Raw genomic sequence first — 14,969 nt, 5'->3', positions numbered from 1 at the left:
GTTTCGAGAAAAACGCGCTTAAAGTTTTAAGTGACTATATAGCTGACCTCAAACGCGCAACTTGTTTAAGCTGTATCTCCAAAACTATTACTAAATAACAGTAATTTGAGAATTTAGGACAATATTCTAGAGATGTTATAGAATTAAGTAAGACAATAATTTTTTTTTTTTTGAAGCCGTGAAACCCATGTAACCCTATAAGTCGTCTTTAGCTAAAGTGTGTTTTTTGTTTGCTAGATAAAATCTGTACTTAACTTTCAGCTCTATTCCAACATAATTTGTTGCTAGTTTTTTAAAAACATTATTTGAGCTGTCAAACAAAGTCGTGTTGCTTATAAATTGCGCAGCTTAACTCAAACTAAGATCTTTTGCTAAAGTCCACTTAAGCTATTTTTGTTTACTATCGCAGTTTTAGAGTTATCAACTCGCACACAAATAATTTTGACAACGACATTTTTCGCTGTGTTTCAAATTTTCAATATAAAAAATCTTCAATTTGAATTACATATTGCTTTGCCCTCCAATTTGCCATTATCCGCTTCATACTATATATGTACATATGTTTATAGAAAAATTATAAAAAATCGATTTAATTTCACAAAGGCTACAAAATTGTAATGAATGATTGTGATACTTGATAAGCGTTTATATATATATATAGTTATATGATTGTTTATTTGTATGCATTGTGAGATGCTAATTTCTCTCCCAAATTATATTTACCACCTAGAATTATATAAGTTGCATGGTAAAATAAAATTTAAGCTACAATACATACATATGTATATATATAAAATTTGTGTATGGTCAAAAATCGAAATGTCTCAACTTTCGCGCATGCGTGGTCAGTATTTTTGCCATAAAAAATGTTTGAATGCATAAATCTGTGATTATGCGCAGCCAGTGGCAGCACTGTTTCGTCATTTGACTATAGCAACTATTGTATTGGTATATATATAAAAATATAAGAAAAAATTATTTGTGTATACGTTACCTTAATGGATTCAATGTTATGCTAATTTAGTTAAACAATTTAAGTGAAGTGAAAAGTAGCTGAATTGTATTCTAATAAATGTTTTTTTTTTTGTCTGAAAAAATGCTGCTTCTAGTTAATTTTCGCAGTTATTATATAAAATCAAATTTTTCATTGTAATACTTCTGCCTAAACATATTACTTCTTCTCTGTAAACATATTAAATAAAATTGCATCTTTTTCTTATCAAATCAGTTTTTGTATCCTTCATCTAAGATTTTCACAATTTTTTTATATATATGCGCCGAAAAGTAGGCCACCTAATGTTATATTGCTAATATGTGGTGCGCTGAATAAACACACCATAAAATGTGGTGAAAAAGTTGAAAAATTTTGCGACAACGAAAGTTATATGAACTCCAAGCTATGTAACCAGAGAACTTAAAACAATTGTTGTTGTTTTATTTATGTTATTTTAATAAAACAATTGTTGTTTTACGTTCTCTGATGTAACAGCATACATGCCAATGGATTTTTTACATTAGCATAATATTTCAAAAAAATTTTATGGCATTGTGCAAAGAAAATTTATTTGAAATTTTATAAAATATGTTTTTTAAAGTTTTTTTTAAATTTTTTTCTAAATACTTTAAAAATCGAACCTTTAAATAAGTATATAAAAATATTTCAGAATCCGAAAAAAAACTGATATGCTGTTGAAAACCTGCCCTTAAACTTAATAAAAAATATTTCAAAATTCGTAAACACTTGTGCTGTACGAAAATCTCTTTATTCAAATTCAAAAATGTATTTATATATTTATATTTACAGATATATTTTTTTCAAAACTTACCCAAAATATTGCAAACAATTGAGGTTTCAAAAAAACCCATATCTAATTCAGAGAGAACTTAAATTTAAAATATTTAGTTTTTTTTTCTTTTAAAATTTTTTATTAAAAAATGTTTGCGAAGTGCGCCCAAAACTTAACCTGTATATCAAAAAGTAACTGAGAATACAACAAAAGATTATTATATGTACATACATACATATATTAAAATAAATAAAAATTTCACAAAAATTGCTCAGAAAGGTTTTGGTTTTCAATTTGAAGAAGTCATAAAATAAATTTTGTATTTATTTAAAAAAATGTTATGGACTTTGTGTAAAAATTATAAAGCTAAAATATTTAAAATACAACAAAAACTCATAAAATATTTTTAGTGACGTCACCTAAAAATTTGAAAACTTAAATATGTAAAATACAGCATAACCCCATAAACTGTTTTTAAAGTTAAAGTTGTTTTTAGTGACTTCACCTTAAAATTGAAAAACAAAAAATTTGACAAGTCAAGAAAATAAAGATTTTAAAAATTTGCATTAAATTTAGAATTAAAGTTGTCCGTAAGTCCGCTGAAAAAATATTGACTCTAACTTTTTTATACTCTCGCAACTTGTTGCTACATAGTACATTTATTTTAGGAGGGTGAACATTATCTTGAAAAGCAAGGAAATTATTAAATATAAATATAAAAAAAATGAGGTAAAAGCATATAAAATGAAAAATGAGGGGAAATATATACTACACTAATTATGAAAAAAAAATATAAAACAATGTGCTAAATAGTAAAAGATTTGATTATTTTTATTTTTGTAGCATTATTTAATAACATAAATTTATATTTATTGAAAAATTATTGATAAATAGAATAATCAGGAGCACAAAAAATCTCACAAGTTCACGGCCACGACTTTTAAGGCAATCTTAAGTGAGCATAAGATTTCAAACTGCTAATTCCTCATAAGTGTTTTGCATAAACCAAAAACAAAAGATGACTTTCAAAAAAACTTATCAATTTTAAAAACTTTTCAGCACTTTTTTAGAATACGAAATTTTTAAAATACTTTTATAAAAGTAGTTTAGTTTTCGAATTACAAAAAATTGGGCATTGCTTTTTTATTTAACTAATTTTTTAATTTCATTTAAATTTTATTAAATTAATTGTTTTATTTAATTAATATTTTTAACTTCATTTAATTTTTTTAATTTAGTTTAATTTTTTTTACTCAATTTAATTTTTTTTATTAAATTTAATTTATTTATTTTATCATTTTTATTTAATTTATTTTTAAATTAAATTTTCGATCATTACCTGCATTCATCTATTGCAATAATAAATTATTTTACTTATGGGATTTAAAATGTATGCAAAAAAATATTTCTCACCACCAGCCACCTTTTTTCGAGCGTCCTGCTGGAGATCGATTACGGCATCAAGAAAATTCAAATTTTCAAAAGGAATTAACGATATTAAAGTACATTAAATACTGCAATTATGCAATTATTATATTATAAAATAAAATGGACGTATTTAAAATAATTTAGTTAATTATCGATAAATATATTTAATTAATTATCAATAAATATTTTATTTTATTTAATTTTAATTTATTATCAATTAATATTTTATTTAATTTAATTTTCTTTATGTAATTTATATTTTTGTATTTAATGTAATTATTCAAATTTTATTAAATTAAATTTCCTTTCTTTTAAATCTTTTTTTAAATCTAATTTTTAATTTAATAATTTATTATTTTTAATCATCTACTTTTTATGTTATTTAACTTGCATTTTGTTATTTTATACATTTTTCTGTTCAATTTACTTAAAATTTTTTTTAATTCATTTTATTTAATTTTTTATTTATCCTTTTTTATTTAATTTAATTTCTTTTCGGTATGCATATGTATATTTTTTTAATTTAATTAATTTTGTTTAATTTATTTTTTTAATTTAATTTAATTTCTTTTAAATACATATGTATTTTTTATTTAATTTAATTTTAAGTTATTATTTTTTGTATGTAATTTTTATATTCAAGTTAATTCAAATCATTTCAATTAATTTTATTTTTATTTTATTTAAAATAATCCTAAAGGAATAAATTCATTTTTTAATTTATATATTTTATTTTTTTCATTCCATTTAATTCTTTTTTCAATATATATAATATATTAATTTATTTTTTGAATACTCACTTATACTTTCACACTCATGCAGACAAAAATTTACGCATTATTTTTTAAGCTTACAGTAAATTATGACAGCAACGAGTAATTATACAATATTTTTAAAAACTAGCACTATTAACGCCGTTCTCTTGAAAACGAGCGCAAAAGAATTCACGCATAAATAAGAAATAGAAGTGTGAGGAAGTAAATAAATGCATAGCTTTCAAATTCAGCCTGTTCTATTTAAAAAATAAGCAACTTCATATTTAATACGGCGAAATGAAAAAAAAAATATTCAAGAATTTTCGAAAATCTCTCAAAACAACTACAAAGAAACAAAATGTAGCATAAGTATATTTGCCTGCAGTACATTTTTGTTTATCTATGTTGTGTGTTCTTTTGCAAGTCCTTTTCTTGAAAAATATATACATTTTGTTTTTTTTTTTAGCTTAACAACTAACTACAAGTCTAGCTAAATATGCGTCATACACACTATAACGTTTTGAACTATTTTCATAAACAAAGATTAATAAAAAAACTATATAGCAAATTTAAATTCAAAGTGGCTTGACCTCGCCCACATAACGCAATACTTTCGGTCGTGTTGTAAAAGTGTTTTTAAATACAACAATGGCATCGTATATCACTTTTTGCGGTTCGGCAAAGATGTTCGCCTCATTTTTATCGAAAACCTCCAGATCGCAAAACGCTGAGGCGCTGCCGTTGCTGCCGCTGCTACTGCCGTTAGTTGAATTATTGCTGTCTTCGTCGTCGCCAATACCCAATGTTACCGTTTCGTTGATGGCCTTGAAAATTTCGATTATGTAACTATCATCGACACGCATTTCCTCTAGCTGATCGGCAATAGATTGCAGGAAGAGACGCTGCGCCATAGTCGACACAACGCTTTCTAATAAATGAAAAAGAGAACGAGAGGGAGAGAGATTATTATTTTATATATTTTAAATGTTATTATACTCAACTCATTCCTATGTCGTCAGCTATGTTGTTCACAACGATTTTAGTTGTATAATCGCGTATTTCGAAGTCATCGTCCATGAGCAGCGCCAGCGTTAGTCCAATAAACAAACGTACAAAGCGTAGTTTTTTCTTCTCCAAAGCTTTATTAAAATGTACAGCTATGTGTGATAAAATTTTTGCGGCCTTCAATCTGAAAGAGTTGAAAGTTAACTTCTTTACGTTTTATGTACATACCATATATATGAATATGTATATTTGATTGCATAACAGATAAAATTGAATAAAAGCGTTAACTTAGGCTACACTCAGCTATAACACCCTTCACATTGGATCTCTTATAGCATAAAATGGTATAAAAAGATCTTTATCTTAATTTGGATTGGTCAGTTTGAAAGGCAGCGATATGCTATAGTGGTCCGATCTGAACAATTATTCAAAGATTGTAGAATCACCTTGGACAAAAATATATACCAAATTTCGTGAAGATATCTTGTAAAATAAAAAAAAGTCTCCATACAAGAACTTGATATAGATCGTTCAGTTTGTATGGCAGCTATATGATATAGTGGTCCGATATCGGCGGTCCTAAAAAATAAGCAGCTTCTTCGGGAGAAAAGCAAAATTTAAGATCGATCGCACACAAACTTTGGGATTAGTTCGCGTATATACAGACAGACGGACAGACATTCAGACGAACTCATCGATTCAGCTCGTCACGCTGATCATTTATATACATATATATATATATATATATTTTTTTTTTTTATAGGGTCTCCGACGTTTCCTACTGGGTGCTCTAAACTGCCAACTTAATATATCATTTTTAGGTTATAAAAATATCTCACTAACCTCAAACAATCGGGATTCCAAGCTTGTGAAATTTCCAATAAATACTCCAAACAAGATTGCGACACCTTCGAGTCGACACCGCCATGTTTAAGCACCAAACGCTCCACACACATGGTCAGCGGTGACTTAACATCACCCGTATGCTTTTTAGACTCTTTCAGCAAGTGACTTAAAGTGAAATCGAAGTTATCCAATAAACTAAGTATGGCATAGGCTTTCATTACACACTCCGGATAGTAGAGTGGCTTTGGTAGGAGTTCCTTCAATGTGACATGTAAAGCTTTACTCTGACGCAACTCTGCGGCCAAATTATCGCGCATCTCAGCGGGTAGCGCACGCACGAAACGCTGCTCTTCATGCGAAATTTCGAATTCCGATAAATCCATTTCCTCCGACCTTAGTATTAGTAGTATCACATTGAGGCAAACTTCCGCTTGCTCCAATTGCATGGTGGCATGCGTGAGTGGCGGGCAAAGCAGGTAGTCGGAGAGCGCACCGAAAGGCAGTGTCAAACGTAGCGTATGTAAATTGTAGATATAGAAAGATTTGCGCAGCACCGGATAGTAAAAGCTCAGTTCAGCATTGTAAAGATCCTTGTGTGTGGTGAAGTAGAGTAAGTTTTTTATGGTTTGTTGGTCATAGCTGAGATTCTGTTGGCTGTTATGGCAAATAAAAGTTATTAAAATAATTATATGTATATGCATAAATATAGTAAATACCTTTGTAGTATCTCAATGAAAATATCCAAAATTAATTTGAGTATAATGGCGTTTTTTATTTGAGTCTTTTCCTGAACTACCACCAAAGTGGTTGCTATATCACCGACTAGCTCAACATCGGGGCGCTTAAGTGCTTTCAGTAGCATGTAAATCTGCAAGAAGAAATTATTTATGAATATTAATTATACTTTCGCAACAATTTTGCACAGGAAACGGTTGTTAGTAATACATAAAAATAAATAATAGGGCTAGATATAGAGTTAAATATATCAAAATGAGCATGACTCGAGTTACAAAATTAGATTTTATAGCATTATAATGGGAAGGAGCAACTGTGGTTTAAACATTTGAGAAAAGTGGGCGTGGCTTAAAAAGGTTCAATGTACATAGAAGTATATCAAAAACTACTAAAACTACATTTTTTGGCAACATTTCTTTCTGACAGTTCTCAATACGGTGTGAAAATGTGTGGAATTAAATAATAACCACGCTCTTCTACCATACAATGGTTATATTCAAATTTATTAAAAGTGCGATAACTATCTAACGATAAAGGCTAGACAAATGAAATAACACTATAAGGATAATATAGCTGGCTTGTGTATGATGCGTTATAAAAATTGGATGGATGTGGCAATGAAAAATCATAACACAGCAACTACTCGAGCAGTTTTAACAAAATTTGGTGCATAAAATTAAACTGTAACCACGCCTACCTTTCATAAAACACAGTTTGAAACTCTAACAGGTGCTTTTACTTTACAATTCTAAGCACCAGTGGAGATATCTTCAAGGTGTGACAATTCCGATCTAAAAACGGTTTAAATCGCACTATAACTTATCAAAACCACATATATCGTATATGACTGTCTTTATATCGAAAATTTTTCGTAATTTTATGGGATAAGTGAAAAATTAAGGTACAAAAAAATTCATAAAATCGCTGCAGTATCTTCCCTAACTCCTATATACCTAATATAACGATTTTTTAACCTTCGTTTGATTTTATATCGCATATATCGGTTACTATGTACGACAAACACTTAAAAAAATTAAGTGAACATATTCTCTAACCATAAGTATGCTTTAGCTTGGTGCCGTAAATGGGTGATATTTGTCCATGAATTACCCCAGCGCCCATATACTACATATAATGACTTTTGGTGTACTAGTTTAGTATAAAGTACATATTTCCATGCTTTAGAACTTTTGCGAATTGGGAGAGTATATGATTTTCGAATGCGTCCGAACTTTGGCCTTTCTTTATTATTATTTTTATAGCCTGAGTTATATTAAGTTTGTCACAAAGTTTGTTACACCTAGAAGGAAACGTCGAAGATTCTATAAAGCTTATTTATAAACAATCAACTTGACGAGCTGAGTTGATGTAGTCATGCCTGTGTGTCTGTCTGTCTTTATATAAGCGAACTAGTGCCTGCCAAGAAGCTGCTCATTTTTCGAAACCGCCGAAATTGGACCACTGTGCGGCAGCGCAAATTCTGCTTACACGCTTAAAGCACATTTCCAACCTAAGCTAGAGCAGTGTTTGTGGTAATAAAATATTGCTTGAGACTTACCTGCACCAGTTGGCCATGTAAAACATTCAAATTCAACGTCTTGAGACTGTCAGCCGAGATCTAAGAATACACGTTATATAAAATTTGCATAAAAAATTAAAAACTTTTTAAAATGAGTAAAAATATCTCAAATAAAGCCAGTTTGTACGCACCACTATCTCAGCACATATTCGCAGCACAGTGACCGGTATGGCATCCTTGGAGACGAGCGCCACAACAGCTTTTGCCGCTAGATAACGCGTCTGCATTTCTGGACAACTCGCACAATTTGCTATGTACGGTATAAACTCGGTTAACTGCAAGTAAACCGAGCATAAGAAAATTATAAAAATGTTTACGTGAAGACAACAGCGACAAACACACCTTCAAATTGGATTCCGTGCCCTCCAGCGCGGACGGATATAGACGACTCAACAACAACAATAGCGGATGTAGGTTATGCGCCTTCTGTTGCTGCTGCACCAATGCGCTGGCTTCTTGCAACTGCGCCAGAAAGAAATCATACAATTTGGGATAACATAAAAAGAATACGCGTCCGGTCATTTTATTGCGCACATTCAAATTATCGGAATCGCGCGTGCGCTGCACACCGAAAATGCGTGTCATGAGCGCGGCAAAGAGCAAGGTGGCTGAATTTTTTTCCGACCACGTTTCGGCATTGTAACCACGTATGGCGCACATAACACCGTCGCACACATACTCCACCACCGCCTCATTCAGATCGGTGCAACGGAAGAGTGCGCGCAATATATTCAAGGCATGCGTACGCGATTCGGCGCTGCGTTCGCGCGTCGCACATAACTGCAGCAAATGTGACATGGCATAGTAGAGCGATTTGGTGGAGCCCACGCGCAATTCGGCTGTGATGAGCGCCTGCACCATGAACGGCACGCCGGCGCTACGACGTGTCGCGCATATCTTCTCATTCAATTGTTCGTCCTTCGCAATGAGCGTGAGCAATTCGCGTAACCATTGCATGGGTAGTGAATTCAAATCGACCACCTCCAGACACCACAGACGACAACAAAGTTTCAAGAAGCCAACATAGGCTTGTTCGAAGGCGCCACGATGTTTGGTTTCGGCCAGTAATTGCTTGAAATGCTCACCGATCTCAAGCAATTGTTCTTTGGTGATGAGAAATCGTTCGGTAAATTTGCTTAGCTGTATACGTGACTCTAAAACGATCTTGCCTAGTATTAGCGAGACCTCCTTGACGGTTCGCCAAGCGCATAGCAGCACCATTTGCGGTGTTGTCTTCACATTAGACAGATCGGCTTTCGCAAATTTAGCAGAAAGTATTTTAGTACTAGCATCATTAGCATCAGCGGCCGTTAGCTCTTCGCCATACTCTGCGGGCAGTTGGCTGAAATCATTCGGCAAATGACCTTCAGGTGATGAGCTATTCACAACGGGCGATACAACGGTGGTCAGCTCCTTACACAACACGATCAACTCGGCTATTATTATGCGCCATGGTATCTCTAATTCCAGCTTATCAAATGCGAGTAGTCGTAGCATATGCTTTATGGCAAATAAGATTCCATATAATGGATTCAATTTGGCTGCTTGCAGCAGACTCTCTTTGGCCAATTTCAGACCAGCTTTCAATTCTTGCAGGAGCCAACGTAACGCGGCATAGTAGTGGGGATTATATTGTGTTGGCTCATAACTGCCAAAGCTGCTGATGTGTTCGTTGCGATTACAATAAAATTGCAATTGATATGCGCCGGTTACTGAATCGGCAGGACGGACCGATGTCAAGTTTTTGCAGATATGTGAGAGTGTGATATTCAATTGATGTTTCTGTATTAAATTGTATTTCAAATTTTTTTCGATGAACGTCAAAGTATCTGTAGCTAATGCTTTGTTGGCTTCATACGAGTCGGCAAGCACATCGGCAAGCACTTTAACGGTATTTGGTGGTAACACGTCATCAAATGATATATCGCGATTTCTGAAAATCTGTAATGCTATTGATAACAGTTGTAAAGACACTGAACGGCGACTGAAATTGGCGCCCTGAAAGAGAGAAAGCCTATTAATTTATGTGCAAATATTTTACGACTGCATACGAGATGTGTTCAAAAAATAAGGTGACTAACATTTTTCTGATACTTTTTATACTCTTGCAACATGTTACTACAGAGTATAATAGTTTTATTCACCTAAAAATAATCGAGTTAGATATGGGGTTATATACAATATATATAAATGATTAGGATGACGAGACGATTTGAAAACCGGTTGACTGTCTGTCCGTCTGTGTGTCCGTATATACGCACGCAAACTAGCTTCTCCGTTTTTGAGATATCGATCTGAAATTTTGCACACCTCCTCAAATAGCTCCTCATTTGTCGAAACCGTCAATATCGAACCGTTATAGCATATAGCTGCCAGCGGTTCGATCAGAACAATTTACGAAGGCGTCTTGACCTCATAATGTAAACAAAGGACTTGTTGACCTCATAAAATGTAAAACAAAGGGGGCCATTGACCTCGGAGGAATGTAAACAAAAAGGTCATTGGCCTCATAATGCAAACAAACGGCTGTGAAAAGTATTAGAATTTCCGTGCAGCTGAAGTTAACGTTTTTTCTACTTTAATATAAAGTTTTGCTACACATGGATGTATTTCCCCTGGGTTGATCCTTGCAAGTTGCAGGAGTATAAATTGTTCGGTTACATCCGAACTTAGCCTTCCTTACTGGTCTATTTCTCATTTTCGTACTTTTTCGAAATCTATAGAAAACCACAACTAAACCGAAAATGAAGAAACAAAACGGTAATTTGGTATAGCGAATCACATTAGGAAGGGACATCTGTAGTTTTAAAGTAGGCGTGGCTCTTGAATTAGTTTAATGTAAATATCTGAAAAAACACTAAAGCTATATTAAACAAATTCGTTTAGGAGAAATATTTTTGGCACCTCCTCTTACACAGTTAAACCAAGTAAAACCGGGTGATAACCCCGCCAATTTCTCATATAACGGTTATGTTGACAACTACCAATAATGCGTTGAACCCACTACATAAATGCGTCAGAAGCATTAAATTTCCCAACCTATATGGTAAGGAATGTCTCCATAGGATCCGATATCAAAATTGGACGCGTGGCCGCGCCCACTTTTACGAAGAATCCTATATTTCAAAAACTAGTGGACCAATTTTAACCATTAAAATTTGGTATGTAACATTATTTTGCCATTCCTTTATTGAAAATGGTCGGACTACAATCAGGCCTTCTTGCCATATATAACGATTTAAATTCAATCTGATTCTTTGATTTTACAATTTATAAACCGAGAGTAAATGTCGTTATTTTAATACCATTTTGCATAAATATAATACCATTGCCTTTTAGGTATTCTGTTTCAAGTCCAAAAATTGTCGAAATTGGACTTTAACTCTTCAAAGGCCCAGTTACCGAATATAAGGATTGTGAAACATCCGTTCGACTATATACCTTATATAATGGTCAATCTGTAAGGTATCTTAATGAAACTCATAGAAACGGGTTAGTATACTCGTAATCCTTAGCTCCCATATACCTTACATAAGAATATCAGACTTCCGGTTGGCCTAATTTCATATATATCAGCCAAAATAAAGATATCTCTGCAAAATTAAGTGAACATATACTATTTGTTATACTATAGTTTAATGGCGAAAATGGGTAAAACCGGCTCACGAATTACCCCAGCTCATAGTTTACAATTCGCACATTCCAAGGTTTAGCGATTCGAAGACAGATATAATAAACATGTAATATATGTATGTTTATGCCCTCAAAACAGTGTTTAGGTATTCGCTACACAACAACAATATGTTTACGAGCGTCAAAAAATTTTAAAATGTTTAGTAAGCGCGCAATTTTCGAGTGTTGGAAAAATAGTATAATAAAAAAATAAAATAAAAAAAACAAGCTATATGGTTACGAAGTTTTGAAATCGTAGTTTAATAGTTCCAAAGAAAAAGCTCAGAAAAGCCACATACCAAATTCGATGAAATTTTCAGATTTAGTTTTTGTTTATTTCTTAAAATAAATAACCGAAAACATACCTGAAAAAGATTTTCCACCAATTTTCTTATAACATCGCGCAAAAATTTCAATTGCAATGGCGCATCATCACCAATGGCATTACCAGCAGAACTTGCCGCATTACTTTTCTTGGCGGGTTTATAATCTTTTAGTACTTTAACTAGATTTACTTCGCAGCGAATTAGTGCTTTTTCGAACAAGGCTAGCATTTTTTGACGTGTCGCTGGACTTTGACAATTGGAATTGTATTCGAGGAAGGTGAGCAGATTTTCACATTCCAACAATGTCAGCAGCTCCGTTGTCTTATTTGTCTCCACCAACAAACGCAAGGCCATAATGCGCGTTTCATCCGAATTGGAGATTATGCTGTGCACAAGATTGTTAGAGAATTTCTCCATTATTTCGGTGAAATCATCAACTTTAATGCCCCCCGTACGCACAGCCCACAGTACCGATAATTTTGTGCTAATCGGTATTTGTGCAGCTGGATGTTGTATGATATGCTTTACAATTTTCGGTTCACATTTCACCGCTTTAACAATTAGCGTTTCGATGTCACCCAGACGCGTGTCGTCAGCAGTAGCTATCACAAGCAGATATTCGATCCAAAGTTTGAGCCAAGCTTCGTATCGCACCTCCTTATGACTGGCAAACATAAGAGCTGTAAACACAAAATGTTATTACATATATAGACACATAAATAATTATTTTGTATGTTAGCTGTACTTACTTTCAAATAAATTGTTTGCCATGAAATCACGACCGAGCTGTTCGGCGAAAATGTTTGTAAATACTTCAGAACACTGATGTATTATCGCATCTGCGCCCATAATTACGGCAGTTTGTTGGAGCACCACACATTTCATTGAAAGCGACAATCGCTCAGAATTGCAAGCATCATAAATCTTTTGTATGAGGAAGTCAAATTTGATTTTTTTGGCCGCTGCCACAGTGTTATGCAGCAAATCACGACACAAATGACGCACGCTATCCATGTGATGCTCTAAATAGCCAAATGTAAATATTAAAAGTTTACGTAATATCAACTTCGCATCATCGGTGGATGATGCTTGTGGCTTTAATTCAAAAGTAAGTATAATTTTTGAAATCTGATAAAGTGCACGTGTGGCGCAAAGTAAAATATTCGGAACTGTCGCATTAGCATTGGCAATTTCCTCGATCTTGCTGCAAATGTCGCGTATATCTGTCGAGATATGTTGAAAATCATGGTGATCGAAAGTATTAACGATGCCAACACATAACGCAATCTCATTGGGATTCTTCGTCAGTTTGACTTCTTGTATGAAGCTTTCATAGGTAGCCGTCACTTTAGCATTGTGCGCTAATAAGATACCAGAATTGGTGCGTGGATCCATGGGTATTTCGTCGTCGTGTACAATTTGCTGACATAGCGTGGCTAACTGTTTGAGAGTGTCACTGTGTATTTCCTTGACTTTTGCGCCATATTCCTGTACACAGCTGAGTAGCAAGCGTATAGCATTGTGTACATATAAATAATACTCATTACGTACGGAGGGTGAACTAAGCACACTACAACGATATAGAATATGAAATTATAATTAATAAATAAACAAATATTTGTTGGTTTTGTTGACACAAACCTCAATTCGGTGAGATATTTTTGCACGGCCGCGCTAAGAAAAGGAAACACATCAACTATGCTTTGCTGAAATGCTTTAAGGCCACAATCAAAATTCTCAAAGCAGCCAGCCATTGAAGTGATGGTAAAATTCCAAGTGCTGCTCTCAGTCTCTGCTCTAGTTTCCTCCACTAATCGCTGCAATGTGTGTGACAAAGCGTTTACAATGGATGTTTCATCTGTATCACCGGTGCCCACACGGGCAGCTGTAATTAAAAGTCTGCATGAAGAAGTAAAAAAAAAGGATATTAATTTTAGCTAGAAAAAAAATTTAGTATAGCCCAGGACATATTTGTCACGCAGCGCTTTAAACTACTTACCTGAGTATTTGATTGCGTACGGGATGCATAAGCGGACAATGAAAATATAAGTCTGCCAGAAATTGCAATGCTTGGATATCTCGACTAAGATTTTTAAATATCTAAATTATAAAAGTTTGAAAACTGCAAATTTCTGTTTACAATAGATATGCTTTTATGTATGTATATATTTACATTTTTCACCGCCGCGACCTGTTCTGGTATGGAACTGGCACCCTTTAGTTCAATACAATAACTTGCGTCAGCTGCATTGTAAGATAAAAGAAGAAACATGTACATATATTTTGTATACAAAATTTAATTAAAGATTACAATTTTCGTAAAGTTTTGGCAACGTGACAAGCGTAGTTCGCATCTCTGCATTCTTCTTCACATTTTCCCCAGTCTTCACCGAAGACACACGCAAATTTAATGAATTCATTGCTATCTTCTATTTGTTTATTTTCCAACAGTTAATACCAAAAATAAATACAAATTTCCTTGATATTAAACTGTGAAGTTCCAAAAACCTAGAAGGTTGATAACAACATAAGCAACAAAAGACCGCAAAAGCGGAAATATCAGCTGGGGTAATAGTGTTTACCACTTTACGTTGTTCCCTACCTTTTGTTGATAACACCAAATATGCCCAGTTAAATTTTAATGTAGACCACACTTTACTAAAAATCAGCTGTTCGGATAGCTGCCAAGCTGAATTTAATAAACAATATGTAAATGTTCTATTTCTGAATTAAAAAAAATTGCCTGTAAACTTTAAATTACAATTATAAATATAATTATTTAATATATTTATATACTAAAAGGAGAATTAATAACTATTGTATATTGAAATTTGCA

General features: G+C 33.0%; 1 protein-coding gene across 1 annotated transcript; it reads right to left on the bottom strand.

The window, feature by feature from the left end:
* Nucleotides 1–2,593: 2,593 nt before the first annotated feature.
* Nucleotides 2,594–14,718, bottom strand: THADA (Thyroid adenoma-associated protein homolog). Its single transcript, XM_014239105.3, has 13 exons — nucleotides 14,445–14,718; nucleotides 14,307–14,377; nucleotides 14,133–14,233; nucleotides 13,775–14,032; nucleotides 12,883–13,703; nucleotides 12,173–12,813; nucleotides 8,478–10,133; nucleotides 8,267–8,410; nucleotides 8,115–8,174; nucleotides 6,538–6,689; nucleotides 5,819–6,475; nucleotides 4,972–5,159; nucleotides 2,594–4,898 (listed from the first exon to the last, which is right to left on the bottom strand). Exons 1-13 carry the CDS (start codon nucleotides 14,551–14,553, stop codon nucleotides 4,546–4,548), a joined length of 5,211 nt encoding a protein of 1,736 aa, XP_014094580.2. The 5' UTR covers nucleotides 14,554–14,718; the 3' UTR covers nucleotides 2,594–4,545.
* Between the last annotated feature and the right edge of the window lie 251 nt (nucleotides 14,719–14,969).

This window comes from Bactrocera oleae, chromosome 5, assembly GCF_042242935.1.
Source record: "Bactrocera oleae isolate idBacOlea1 chromosome 5, idBacOlea1, whole genome shotgun sequence".
Classification (NCBI taxonomy): Eukaryota; Metazoa; Arthropoda; class Insecta; order Diptera; family Tephritidae; genus Bactrocera; species Bactrocera oleae.
This window is presented reverse-complemented; position numbering and strand designations above follow the sequence as displayed.